Source organism: Notolabrus celidotus, chromosome 19 (genome assembly GCF_009762535.1).
Source record: "Notolabrus celidotus isolate fNotCel1 chromosome 19, fNotCel1.pri, whole genome shotgun sequence".
Classification (NCBI taxonomy): domain Eukaryota; kingdom Metazoa; phylum Chordata; class Actinopteri; order Labriformes; family Labridae; genus Notolabrus; species Notolabrus celidotus.
In genome coordinates this window covers 14,744,763-14,759,114 of record NC_048290.1, presented here as the reverse complement: position 1 = coordinate 14,759,114, position 14,352 = coordinate 14,744,763, and the positions used below count along the sequence as shown (strand labels likewise).

The window sequence follows — 14,352 nt, the reverse complement described above, 5'->3', positions numbered from 1 at the left end:
CTGTCAAGAAAACTTCGTATTTTTTTGTTACATTAATGTGTTTGTGTTGCACATCACTCCTCTTGCAATGCCCTTTTTGTGAAGTTCATTTTAAATATTGCAGCATGAATCAAAAGTAGAGAGAGTTACAGAGGTATCAGCTGAGAGAAACAATAAAAACGAAATGGCTTCAAAGATGTTATTAAAAGATTCAAAACTTTATTGCAAATTCAGATTCATACATGACCGACAAAATCTTGTAAAAGAAAGAAAAAACAACAAAGCACAAAAGTTTCAGTTTATGAAAAGTGATAACAATTAGCATAACGTACAATATCTAGCAGTCTGTACAGCTGTGTGTGCAGAACCATGGATCAACCACAGCATCTTCCTTCATGTCGTTAAGAGTAACTCAAGAGAAGGCCAAAGTTTTTAGTGTTCTGTGTAAGGAAACAGGTAATACACCTTTCATTTTTCATCCCTTGAAAACTCTGACTGTACCTTAAAGTCGGTGAGAAATTAAAGGACTCAAAGACGACTCAAAGGCAGTCATTGTAAGAATAACTTTGTTTTTCTGTCTCCATCTGTGAAATGAAAAGAGATCTCTCACTCTGTTATCTAGGAGGGGGCCCTCTCCCACGGCCCCGGCCTGGTCCAGGACCAGGACCAGGTCCTCTCGGGCCGGGGGGCTGCCTCACTGGTCCTCGAGCGTTGGGGTTTGGCGTTGCCAGAGCCACGTCCTTCTGCAGGTTCACACCTTTACCCGCTGCTCCCGGCTTGGTCTTGGTTGGCCTTGCTTCTGGCTCGGGTTTCTTTTCTGTAATGAGAGAAAACGATGGATCAGCTGTTCGTGTCAGGTCGGTACATGATAACTTATCAGGGTTTGATGTTCAGAAGGAAAGGTATTTATCATGCCTAGAGGAGAAAACTCTCACAATCTTAAACTCTAAAATATATTTGTCATGTTTTTCTTTTTTTTGTAAAGTTATATTTTTGGGTATTATTGCCTTTAACGGACCGGACAGCTGAAGAGAGACAGGAAGTGTGGGGAGTAGAGAGTGGTGGAGGACATGCAGTAAATGGTCGAGGCTGGAATCGAGCCTGTGATCTCTGCGACGAGGCCTATACCCTCTGTATATTGGGTGCGCGCTTAGACAGCTAGGCCAACGGTGCCCCTTGTCATGTTTTTCATAAATGTGTTCTGGACGATCGATCAGGAGTTCACTGACCTGGCTCAGGTGGAGCAGGAGGTGCGAGGGAACGATTCGGCAACAGGTCCTCCAGGTCCTTCATGACCTGGTTGGTGCTGTCCGTGTTGTTCCTGCGGTTCTTCTCTTCATCTCGGGCCTTCAGACACAGACGAGACAGAGGGAGACAGAGAGATGATGAAAAGTTATTGTATTTAGAAAGAAAGAGAAACAAGGGTGGCTGTAAACAATTGTTTTAAATGTGATGTGTTTTTATTACAAATATGTCAAGAAGGAGCTTGAAGGATCAGCTTATGCTACACTTTGTTTTTTTTAACAAATACCACAAGAAGAGCAAAGCCAACAGTGTTTAAGTCTGCCTTTCAACACTATACTTTAGCGCTTTCTTATCTTACCATCTGCATCTTCTTCTTCAGCTCCATGTTGGAGTTCTGGTAGGCCTCAGACACTGAGTTCAGATAGTAGATGGCCAGTCTGCAAAACAAACAAACAAACAAACAAACAAGTTTTCATCGTCTGAAAAGGAAAATGTTTTTTCAGCAGCAACCGGTTGACTTTATCCACTTAGGGTTTCTGGGATTTGATCATTTAAATGTTTATTCCTCTGATCATGGTGTAGCTGTGCGTTTATATGCACGTGTCTCCTCCACACTCACACCATGAGCAGGACGGCTGGTATGATGAGGCCGGGGTTCGCCGCGTAGCTGAACAGCGTCCCCATGAAGGCGGGCAGGTCCAGATCGATCGTCTCCATTATGACATCGAACATCTTCACCCTCCCACTGCAAACATCAGCCCGGCCAAAATGTGAGTGACTACATGTTTTAACACACTGTTTGGCTTACGTTCCACGGTGTATGTCAAAGTGCTACCTGAAGGGGCCGCAGTCAAACGAAGGCGGCAGCGTCATGATGGTGTAGACCACAGGGAGCAGACTCAGGAAGAGGATGAGGAGAAGCAGACCCATGTAGAAGTTGTTGGACTTGGAGGCCTTGAAGACTCTCTCATGGGGGACGTTGGTGGCCATCACGGCCCAGCACTGATAGTACATGGAGCTGAGGAGGCGGAGCACGTTGATGCCGACCAGCCCGGGAGCGTAAAAAGCACCCATCCTGAAATGCACCATAACATGACATTAGATAATGTGATGGGTTAATGTGCATCAAACTAATCAACATGAAAACTTAACAGGGTATAACAGGGGTTAAATCTGCACCATGTTATTAAGAACTTTGAGAAATGTGAAATTCAGGGAAACAAAAAAAAAGAGAGAGAGATTTCAATTTATAGAAAACAAGGGTCGAATGTCAGATTTCTAAAATTAGGTTAAGGTGGATTAATGATGACTAAAGGTTACTAAACATTTCAAAAACTAAAGGGCAAAACACGCTTACATTGACCCATAAATCACAGATATTTGATTATTATGTTGGTATTATTGAACTGTGTTCATATAAAGTCTCTGAGGATTTGTCATGAACATTTAGAGCCTTTGATATTTACACAAAGAGGCTCCTCTGCAACATGAGACACAAAACACTGGCAGTATCAATGACACTAATATCATTTATACACTCAGGGATACAGGATACATGCAGAAACACACACACACACACACACACACACACACACACACACACACACACACACACACACACACACACACACACACACACACACACACACACACATACACACACACACACACACAGCAACAGAGCAGAGAACATGTGTACCAGATCATCCCTTGATTGAAGACCAATCCGAGCACATTACCGCTGATGTCAAACTCTCCGTATGACGGCTGAAAGTGAACACAGAAAATGATTACTCACCTCAACACGCGGTCAAAACTAATTCATTAAATCAATACAACAGTTCATCAAAGCTTAAGCACATCATTTCTCTGTGATGTCAAACAGAAACAGAGGAGCAGTTTTGAAGTTTTCTTTAAACATTCCCTTAATGAACTGTTTAAATTTATGAACTCATGTGGAGCTTTGGGCAGACTCACAAATCCAGCCTCCAGGTCCCAGCACCAGCAATAGTTGAGGAATCGGACAATCACGGCTCGGGCAAAGTCTCCAATAAGGATGGTGAGGTAGGTCACCTGGATGTCCGACACTGTGAGCTTTACAAACTCCTGGAACGACACACATGAGGACTTTTTCTTTACACACAGTCCTGGCAGAAGATTATTGCACACTAACAGAGTGATGTCTTACTATTCCAACAGCGGTCTCCCAGCAGGGTCCTCGGATGACATCAGATGGGTCCATGGGGGGCGGGGTGGCATCTGTGTCATTCGACATCATTGTGTAATTGGCGTAGTACTCCTTCATGGCCCAGATGGAGGCGTTTTTAATAGACTGTTCTTCCTCCAGCTTAGAGACACAATAAAACAAAGTCAGACATCAGTAACAAAATTATATAAAGAGATATAAAAACATCCAAAGTTGTTTGAAGGGTTTTCAGCTTATTACCACCAAAAGAAAGTGTTCATTGTTGAAAACCGTCCAACAGTCGTACCTTTGTATTAACTTCGTCAAACAGGGCGAACAGAAAGGTGTAGAGGTTTCCGAGGAAGAGGGCGAAGATGCGTCCGAGCTGCCACTTGAGGGCGATTCGAGGATGGTAGTCCTCCAGCTCAGCGATGGTCTCAAACAGAGGAGGACACACCAGACCCAGCAGAGACATGATTAACTCCAGCTGTCAAGAACATTTACAATGAAAAGAACTTTAATTTCCTTTACAGACATAAGATCTTACAGAGAGAACACCTCTTTATTGGTCTACATGTGTCCTCGTTTCTCAAATTGTAATTGTCTTTATAAAACATTTTCCTGCTTAGAATCATGTAATGTACTTTGAATGAAAATATTTTCCTTATTGAGTTAGTTTAGTCAATGAGCTTGCCTCTTTAAACTCTGAGGAAGTATTCAGTTTGATTTAAGTCTTTATTCTGAACCGTCTACGCAACATTACCTCGTTCTTCTCGTACCAGCTGAGGTCGGTTCTGGTGGCGAACTCCTGAGACCTCTTCACCACAAAGTAGATGAGGTACCCGCTGCCGCCGAGGCTGCAAGTGATGAAGAAGTTAGCCAGGACTCTGAGGAACCGCCGCAGGTGGATGTTCTCGTCCTTCTGGTTCTCCTGTTCATCCACGATGGACTCCTGTTCTTGTCATAATGGAGGGAAAATAAGTGAAGAACTTCAACTTTCATAGCAGGAACGCTTTTATGTTTCTCGTGAAAAATGTGCAGTGGTCACCTTAAAGCTGGTGGTGATGGAGGCGTATTTGTTGTCGGCGGTCTCTGCGTTTCCTATGAGGTAATCCCAGCTGGTGAACATCTTCCAAGCAAATGTGAACTCTCCCTCGTCCCCGTCTCCGCCACCCACATCAGCGTTCTTCGCCATTCTGAAAAACAAAACAGACTTCTTTCAGGGCACAGAGGTGGAGAGAGTTTAGATCAATCTCTATATTTCCATCAATAACTACATCATTGAGAGACAGCTCTCTGTTTGTAGCTTTGGTTTCACACATTTTTCAAATCAAACTGAATCAAATCAAACTGAATTAAATCAAGCTCCATTCAAAGTTCCTTCAAATCATCTGAAATGTCTCAAGAGTCATTGAGAGATTTTTTTGATAACTCGTGAATGAATGAAAAGCATCCATATAAAACGGATGCTGCTGCAGCCTCACGTGCGGATGACGACCATCAGGCTGTAGCCGAAGGTGCCGATCCCAACCATGAGGTAGGACAGAGGCAGCCTGAACTTCAGCAGGCCGATGGTCCTCTGGTCGTTGTAAAATCCATAGAACATAATTGAATATTTGCAGTAGCCCTGAGGAAGTGTAGAAGTTATAACGATCATTATTTACTGCTCTTATACAACAACAAAAAAAGTGTGTTAGGGTTCCTTTCATTGAGCAAGAAGCCAAATCCATAGATGAGACATGATGAGATCTGATAATCAGCCTCTGTTTTTTGTGGATGATAAATTTAAATATAATCTGAATAAATATTAAATGTCTGAGCTGTGAGTTATAAAGAATGGACATTTTCCACATTTTTTCTGTACAGTTCATGCTTTTAATAATTTATCATCAAGGGGGACATTTTAAGATTGTTTTTTAGATATTTAAATATGCCAAGTTTTTTTTATAAAATTTTTATTGATGTGGTGCCTTAAATTTGTACTTAATGTTCAATTATCAACATGCATATCTTGTTTATATATAGTATAAAAAAATCTCTTACTGTCTCTACAGATATTTGACTCTGTGTTGGATTTTTTCTTTTGAGATGGAGGGCTTGTTCCAGACTTTCTTTAATTACAATTTCAAGATATATATTTTAAAGACAAGACTTGTATTTTAAAAAATGTTTTAATAAAATAAAAATAAACTAAGAGTATATAAATAAATAAATAAAACATCACTTGAATATTTTTACTATTCATTCTATGAATGTATAATATTGCGGTTCCTTGATGGTAGAGCTTCTTCTAATACTTGCTTCCTCTTTTTTATTACATTTCTATATTTAATGTTATGCACCAACTCACTAAGACAAAACTCCCAGTATGTGTCAAGCTAGTCTCTGATTCTGAATCTTATTCATGCACTGAACTAAAGGAGATCCTGGCATGACAAAATTTCAAAGAAATTTGATTATGGTTCATATTTATCAGACTCACCTGGAAGTCCATGAGAACAGAGTAGTCCTGAGCGGTGGGCTGCTCTGCTCTGGGTACAGTCTTCCTTGGAATGGATCCGTACGGCAGGCCCATCAGAACCTGGCAGAGATTATAAGGAGACCTTAAACACTGAAATATGCACATTTCTAATTTGATTCACATTCTTTAATTATAAAAATTAAAAATACATACATTCAATGCCTTGTTTAACTATTTTTAAATATCCAATGTGCATACAACTAACTAATTTCACCTCAGGGATGACCACCAGCCCAAAAGTGAAGCCAAACAGCACCAGGTTCATGCCGTACATCCAGCGCAGGAAGATGAAGTAAGACGCCACAGATGATCCAAAGTGACCTGAGGGTATTGAGAGGATTTATTTTAACTCTTTGAGCATCTGTCTACTTGGAGGAGCTGTTAGGCCGTGCTTTACACCAAACTTACTTTCCACCTCTTTGATCTTCCTCTCCCAGGGGATACAAGCTGTCCTGAAATTCTCAAAGTCTCTCTGGAACTTGATCCATTTCTGGGTTTAAAAAAAAAAAAAGATTATGAGAGGGATCTCAAACACGCCAGCAAAACATACTACAGACAGGTGATTTAAGCTTTAGGCTTTACCTTCGTCATCATCACTTTGTAGGCGTACCACTTTCTGCCTTTTCCTTTGCCCAAAGCTCCTTCAAATTTATCCACAAACTGCTGAGCCTCTCTATGGACAAAACAAGACTTCAGGTCAGAGAACAGTCTTCAGCATTCAAGTTTTCCATGGTGGTTTACAACTTGATACCAATCATGGGCACAGTATTTATTCAGTCTGGCTTTTATGTAGGGTTGTACAATTTTATTACTTACTTTTTACTGTTACATTGATTTAAATGTTGCTTTATTATTTTATAAATTTTAACTATTCATCTTATTTTATATTAAATTATTAAATTCATTATTTTTTATTTATCTACTCAGTTTTATTGACATTTTTAGCCTTAATTTTATTTTAAACTCTTATCCTTCCCCTTTTTAAATTGATTTATTTGAACTATTTATATTCTTAATATCAATTTGATGCTTTAACTTATTTTAATTACACATATTTTATTGTTGTCAGTGTGCAATAGTCTCTATTCTATAGTCTCTATTTTAAAATCCATTTCTGTGATTTTTAATATGTCTTGCCATTATTTTATTTCTGCTTCTTTCTTGTTTTCAGTCGCTGTAAAGCTCTTTGGATTGCATTTGATGTGTATGAAAGGTGCTATATAAATAAAACTTGATTGATTGATTGATTGATTGATTGACAGTTAAACCACATAATAAAGAGGGATATGATGCATTTTAAAATCTGAGATCGTTTCAGACCGAGAGGTTTAATGATCACAGTTAAAAGTTTCAGAGCAAATATATCATCAGAAAAAAAAATAGAAGGTAAAAAAGTAAACCATAATCTGGATTACAACAGAAGTCAAATAGGGCTATCCATTGTGTACTAACCCTACCTCTGAACAACACAACTGATGGTCTCAAACACATTAAGAAGGCAAGTCATTCTACAAATGAACTCTTGACAAGGCTCATGTTAATTAGAAACCATTCCAGGAGACCACTTCATGAAGCAGATTGATGATTGATTGAAGGTTAAACCACATAATAAAGAGGGATATGATGCATTTTAAAATCTGAGATCGTTTCAGACCGAAAGGTTTAATGATCACAGTTAAAAGTTTCAGAGGAAATATATCATCAGAAAAAAAAAATAGAAGGTAAAAAAGTAAACCTGAGATTTTTAAGTATTTCATAGTCATTAAACACTTGTTGACCTAGTTTTACATTTAACAACTATTTTCATTGTGAGAATAAAATAAAAGAGGCCCAAATAATAACCTACAAGTTGAATTAAGCAGACATTGCATAAGATTTCTCCGATGTCAAAGTTTGGAACATGGCTCTGTGGTTTTTGGTTGAGGTGAAGTATTATCTGAAAGGTGTAAGAGGTTACCTTAAGTGGGTGAGCCTCCTCTTCATCCTCCACGGTTTGTTCCTGATAGTGGCGATCAGTTTCTTCTTCTCCTCCACCTCCTCCATCAGCTGAGCCATCTCTCCCTCTGACATGGACTCCTCCTCTTCCTCAGAGTTGGAGTTTGAATCAGAGGAACTGAGGGAGGAAAGAGAGATGAAGACAGAGATCAAATGATGCAGATCTACTGGAACAGAGATTACATTATGAATATCCTTTGCATGTGGGCTGCAGGATCATTCAGAGTAGAGAACAACAGAATCTACTCTGCAGAATAAAATCAGGTTGTTTTTTGACCTGAACTTATTCCAACTGCAGAATCAACACCAAGCAAATTCACGCACAACTTGGATCTGGATTTATTTATCAATGTTAAAAGACTCTATAATGCGTTCTCCTTCGGCCTACCTGTCCCCCTTTTTCTTCTTCTTCTTGTCCTTGTCATTGTCTTTCCCCTTGTCTTTCCCTTTATCCTTTCCTTTGGCATCCCCCTTCTTACCCTTACTGTCCTCCTCCTCCTTCCCTCCTTTCTTTCCTCCACCTTTCTTTCCCCTCTTTCCTTTCTCGGCCTCACTCTCCTCTTCATCACTGTCCTGGGCTTTTCCACCTCTCTTTCTATTGGCTGCTCCTCCTCCTCCTCCTCGCTTCCTCTTTGGAGCCTCATCCTCGCTCTCATCATCATCACCACCGCCTCGCTTCTTTGCAGGTTTCCTGTTGTTTGCTGCCCTGCCGCGTCTCTTGGGAGCGTTGTCTTCATCATCTTCATCTTCATCTTCATCATCGCTGGCTGGCTTTTTGCCCCGGCCTCTTCCCCTTGCAGCTCCTCTTCCGGCTGCCTGCTTTCTGTTGGGTCTCCTCTGCGTGGCACCATCTACGTTAAGAACACGTTAAACTAATCACATCTGATATTTTTGGTTACTTGATCAGATTTTAAGACTTTAATACATTTAAATCAGTTCTTAAATATGCAGTTTAATCCACTCACCATCACTGTCACTCAAATCCCCGTCCACCTCTATCCCCACTGAGGAAGAACACACAAAACAACACAATAACAATTAACAATTGAAAACAACTAATTTCTAGTAACTTTCTCAAGATCTCCACATTTATCTTGAGGTAAAAGGTAAAGGTAAAATGAGAAAACAAGCTTTGTTAACCCCAAAAAATGCTAACATGCTAACAAGCTTGACTGAGATGTTGAATATTGAATTAATTATCTTATCACATTTCATCAAACATTAACCTTTAAAACAGAGGAAAACATGGGGACCATGTGTTGTAAATATGAGTTTTTTGTCCAATACTGAACTCATAACTTATTATTTCTAACTTAACAAATGTTAGTAGCAACATTGCTATGCGGGTATTTCTCTTAGGAATGAATAGTTAATAGGTGTTTGAAATATCTCACTCAGCAAAGTTTAAGGTGTCAATGATAAACTGATTGTAGATTTTGATTGGCCATGAGCGATAGAGACTTTGGAGTTTAGTACAAATTGGAGAATCTGTACTATAGTCTGGACTGCCATTCCATTCAATTCTGTTCTACTTAATAAGCCATCATTTTTTTTATAAGTTCAAACACAAAAATATCTTTAAAATTACTTTCCATCACCGTTTTTTTAATCAATTTCTAGCCTGATGCTGGACATAAAAAAAAAACACCAAACTTTTAAATGTTGTTTTGTTTTCATGTGAACACAAGTGCAGCCGTGCTTAAGTATTGTCTTACAGAGCTAAGCTGAACAGGTGTGGCCTCAGGTATTGGCTGATCTGGCCGATACAAATAAGCCCTGGAAATGAATTTGTATTGAGTACCAGTAACTTCAATTTAGTTCCAGGAACTGTTATGGTATAAACCAATGGAAACAAAAGCAGATCCAGTGATAGCTTGTGAATATGTAGTGTTTTTCTCAAGTTCCTGCTTTTGGAAAAGGGCCAAGCCAAATGACTCAAGTCCACAAACATGCCATTAAAACAAATAATGTTGTATAAAATCTGTTAGTTATGAAATGTAATGAAAGTTAATGCCAAAACAATAATAAATGTACATTTATAAGGAAAGAATATAGATGCAGGTAAGCATGTTTCTCCTCCAAGTTAAAGCAGGCTGCTCTACATGTCATTTCATTATAATTTGAGCTTTTTATATGTTTAAAATATCAAACACATGAACCCTTCAGTCCTCTGATATTTATCTCACCTTCATCCAACGCAGCCTGATCGATTTTTCTCGGCATCTTGCAAAATTATAAAAGTGCCAGTCCTCTGTGTCCTCTGCAGCGTTCGCCCGGTCTACCCCCCCAACAGGTTGGCTCTCCACTGCCTATAGGCTCATCGCCAGCACCCAACTCAGGTATCTGATGCTGCCGTCACTATGACTACTATTGCATGTGACCTGCTCTCTACAGGTGCTCGCCGACAAGTTCAGTGCATTTTGGTATCCAAAGGTGATCCAGCAGAGCGGCTGCTTTATTCTCCTTCAGATTGGATGTTTGTATTTCATGATTAGTACATCAAAGTGTAGATATTCAGCCGTCAGTCTCACTAGTTGCTCATATTCATAGTTGGGAAACTGAATATCCTTCAAAATCAACTTTTTGGCCAGGTTTAACATTTAGCTCCTGCTTTATTTTTCTAAAATGGTCATAATGTATACCTTTGTGAATCATTGTATGTGCTCGGAGACACTCTCACTCCTCTTGTAATTGGACACCCACACACAGAGGTAGACCAGACGCTCTAAAGATTTAATGAAGGTTTAGGTTTCTCTCCATGACTCATTAGGCATACAGTAAATACCCAGAGCTGACCTTGAAGTTGAAGCATTATTCTTTTGGATCTAACAATAAAATGACAGCAGCGTGAAGTCATGCAGCTGGCAGCAGAGCCTGACAGCAGCGTCCCTGTTTGTGCAGATGCACAAACAGTGAAGAGAAACACCTCGTCGTCTCATTAAATAATAGAGTAGAGCTCATTTTTCACGTCCAAAACGATTCCATTACACGGTCATCAGTTCCCACTGGTGAGATGATGTTCACACCCTTTAAGACTGTTGATGCTCAAGTGAGTGCATTTGAGGTGACACATCTGCTGCATTCCTGGGGGGGTCTATGTGTCTAGAGAACATACACAATGGGAAGTTTACTTTCACGTTACATGAGATATCCTTAAGTGCTATTATTCTTTGGTGACAGGAAGTAGTTTGTGCATGATTTATGTTAACTCTGAACATCAAGCACAAAAAATATTTATGATATCTTTTCAGAAAACTAAAAGATATACCATAAAATGCAAAAATATTTCACTAAACAAAAAATATTCCATTGACTGCAAAAACCTCTTCAGAAAATGGAAGGGTTAGGATAACTCTACGGTGTAACTGGACAAAATCTGAGTCCCTAGCAAGATCCTCAAATAATTTTACATCTTGGAAATCATTTTTTGCTTTTTTTTGAGAAATATTTTTAACTTCCAGGTAGTTTTTTTTGCTTTTATTTAATATTTTTTGAGTTAAGTGAAATGTTTTTTACATTTAGTGAAATGTTCTATGATCATGAAATGTTTGTGGAATTGATATTCAGGGCTACTGTAGACATCACGATGCGACATGACTGTCTTGCAATTTCTCAATTTCCACAGAACCACTGTATCATGAAAATGTTAATCTGTTACACAGGAAAGTAATTACCAAGACCTACAGCAGGGATTCTGTTTTTGATGAAACCTAGACTCATTTGTCTTCACATGAATTTCTAAACATTTGCATGTCTTTAAACCCAATACATGATTCTGAATCAATATTTCATGCACAATCACCATAAAAGTTTCATGAGCAATGAAAAGTTAATGGATGAGGATGAATGAAAGATGGTGTATTACTGCTCATCTGTTTCTGGAAATAAAGTGTGTGTGTGTGTGTGTGTGTGTGTGTGTGTGTGTGTGTGTGTGTGTGTGTGTGTGTGTGTGTAGACATAAGGACTGAGGACATATCTACTTTAAGTTAGAATAAATGATCGTTATTTTTTCTGTTTCATGTTACGATCTCAGCTGTGACCTTCACTAACTATGAATGCCTTTAAAATATCAGTGATGTCCTTTTGATATGACTTGCTAGTCATTGGTATTAACTTTTCATGTTCCTCTTCTACAGTTTCATCATTCTACCCCAACATCCCATAATTACCTCCAAGTTAACACTTCGCTCTTTCCTCCAGGTTCACAATGTTTGATGTGAGAGTGTGTGTCTTTAGTGCCACCTGGTGGCCTTAAAGGGAAACATGACCGGAAATTGACAAGCAGTATCTGTGCTGCTCTACAGATACTGGCAGCTATTTTCATATATACACTACCAGTCAAACGTTTGGAAACACCTTCTCATTCAATGGTTTTTATTTATTTTAATTATTTCCAACATTGTAGATTAATACTGAAGACATCAAAACTATGAAATAATCTGGTTTCACCATAATCTGGATTACAACAGTAGTCAAATAGGGCTATCCATTGTGTACTAACCCTACCTCTGAACAACACAACTGATGGTCTCAAACACATTAAGAAGGCAAGTCATTCTACAAATGAACTCTTGACAAGGCTCATGTTAATTAGAAACCATTCCAGGAGACCACTTCATGAAGCAGACTGAGAGAATACCAAGAGTGTGCAAAGCTGTCATGAAGGAAAAAGGGGGCTACTTTACAGAATCTAAAATATAAAACATATTCTGCTTTGTTTAACACTTTTTGTTAATTAAATAATTCCATATATGTTCTTTCATAGTTTTGATGTCTTTGGTATTAATCTACAGTGTTTACAATAATTAACATAAATACAAACCCTTGAATGAGAAGGTGTTTCCAAACTTTTGACTGGTAATGTATTTTAAACAATATATGCACTTTATATGAAATGTTATGTTTAATAAAATACATGTACCTGATAAAATACCACATTTCCTCCACTGTCACATATCTGAATTTTCTCTGCTCAAATTTTTTGTGAAACTTTGTTGTATAGCTACTACATAACATTAATAATCAAGAGAAAAACTGTATTGACCTTTATTTGATTAATCATCTGGAACCTCCAACACAACACACCCCCAATGTTTCCCTGTGAGTTCGCCCTGAAATATGAAGAAGAAGAACATGACATAAATGGGAGTCTTATATTTATATAAAAAATACTTTGTTTATGTGCAGTACACTCGTCTCAAAGCCATCATTATAAACATAAAATAAAAAGCCTGTTTGCTTAAAAGTGTCTCTTTTGGGGGAATGTACCATTAAGAGAGACATCAGCACTTTGATGTTGAAATATTTAAGTTATAATAAAATAAAAGCTTTACATGGCCAGTGTTCCTTCCCCCTTTCTCGTCCTCTGTGAAGGGGGGATCAGAAGTGTTGTGACACCATGTGCTGCCCGTGCCGGTGGACGAGTACCCCCTGCACGTGTGTCTGTGTGTATGATAACACACAGTCCTTCCTGTGTTGTAGGGTGGCAGGTGACAGAACGTGACCTGAGGCCACACTCACTGCAGCAGATCGAGTTTCCCTGCAGAGACGTGAGTCACATGGAGACAGATAAACTGACAGACAGCAGCCTGAAAATGTCCACTGGGTGTTTCACTCTACATCTGAGCGTACTCAAAGGAAAATCAGCTTTATATAGTGACTATAATTATACTATTTGACTCTTCATTGTGAAGCTGTGGACAGAGTTAGTACTGTCGTATGCTGTGTGGGTGTTTGTTTTACATTTCCTCTACAGAATATCAGCCTGTGACATCTTGTGTAAGTTCTACACATCATTTTGGCACTCATTGTTTGACTGCTGCCTAAGGTCAGTGTTTATTCAACCATGGTTTCAATTAATGCTTGTTTTTTAAGGAATTATCTGATCTGGGCTAACATAAGAGAAGTGGTTTAAGAGGAGCAAACCCTATAAACACATCTTATTATATATAGATAACATACCTATGGATGTTAAATTCAATTTACAACACTAGTTCTTCTTTTTAATCTGTTTTATATTTTGACTGCTTCTCAGTACAATAGTTGGGGCATCTCTGCGTCCTCTCCTGTCTTTTCCACTCTACCATGATGGAGGGTCATCCAGTTCCTTAAAGGTGCCTGGAGGAGGCAAGGATCAAGGACTAAGGAAGCTTCTGAAGGAGCTCTAAGCAAGGATTAGACCACAAACGTGACATGATTGGAGCAGCATGCTGCACTTCTGCACAGGTCTGGGTTTTTTTTGCACGCTGTGGTGATTCAATTTAATGACACATATAGTAAATCATAAAATGTGGTGGCATCATATAAAGCAACAGTTTTTGTTGTGTTTTTACTTTACCATTTACCAAATCAATATAACATCCTGCAGCTTTGTGGGGTTTTATTGTGCAAATTACATTATGCAATTATAATAAAGAGCCAACACTGA

At 38.9% G+C, this 14,352-nt stretch overlaps 1 protein-coding gene across 1 annotated transcript; it reads right to left on the bottom strand.

The window, feature by feature from the left end:
• Positions 1–176: 176 nt before the first annotated feature.
• Positions 177–10,148, bottom strand: tmc2a (transmembrane channel-like 2a). Its single transcript, XM_034710201.1, has 20 exons — positions 10,112–10,148; positions 8,891–8,929; positions 8,314–8,776; positions 7,888–8,043; positions 6,513–6,603; positions 6,339–6,420; positions 6,145–6,251; positions 5,892–5,990; positions 4,894–5,036; positions 4,458–4,605; positions 4,173–4,361; positions 3,717–3,896; positions 3,413–3,571; positions 3,202–3,330; positions 2,924–2,991; positions 2,060–2,299; positions 1,844–1,969; positions 1,583–1,661; positions 1,209–1,326; positions 177–796 (listed from the first exon to the last, which is right to left on the bottom strand). The coding sequence occupies exons 1-20, from the start codon at positions 10,146–10,148 to the stop codon at positions 594–596; spliced, it is 2,856 nt and encodes a 951-aa protein (XP_034566092.1). The 3' UTR covers positions 177–593.
• Between the last annotated feature and the right edge of the window lie 4,204 nt (positions 10,149–14,352).

Bases quoted from the DNA above. Each gene is read 5' to 3' on its own strand.
- tmc2a (XM_034710201.1), bottom strand. From the start codon at position 10,148: ATGCCGAGAAAAATCGATCAGGCTGCGTTGGATGAAG. The intron at 3,897-4,172 runs GTAATGTTGCGT...TGTTCTTGACAG, and splicing joins GCTGGTACGAGAAGAACGAG to CTGGAGTTAATCATGTCTCT. The intron at 797-1,208 runs GTCAGTGAACTC...CTCTCATTACAG, and splicing joins TCCTGCTCCACCTGAGCCAG to AAAAGAAACCCGAGCCAGAA.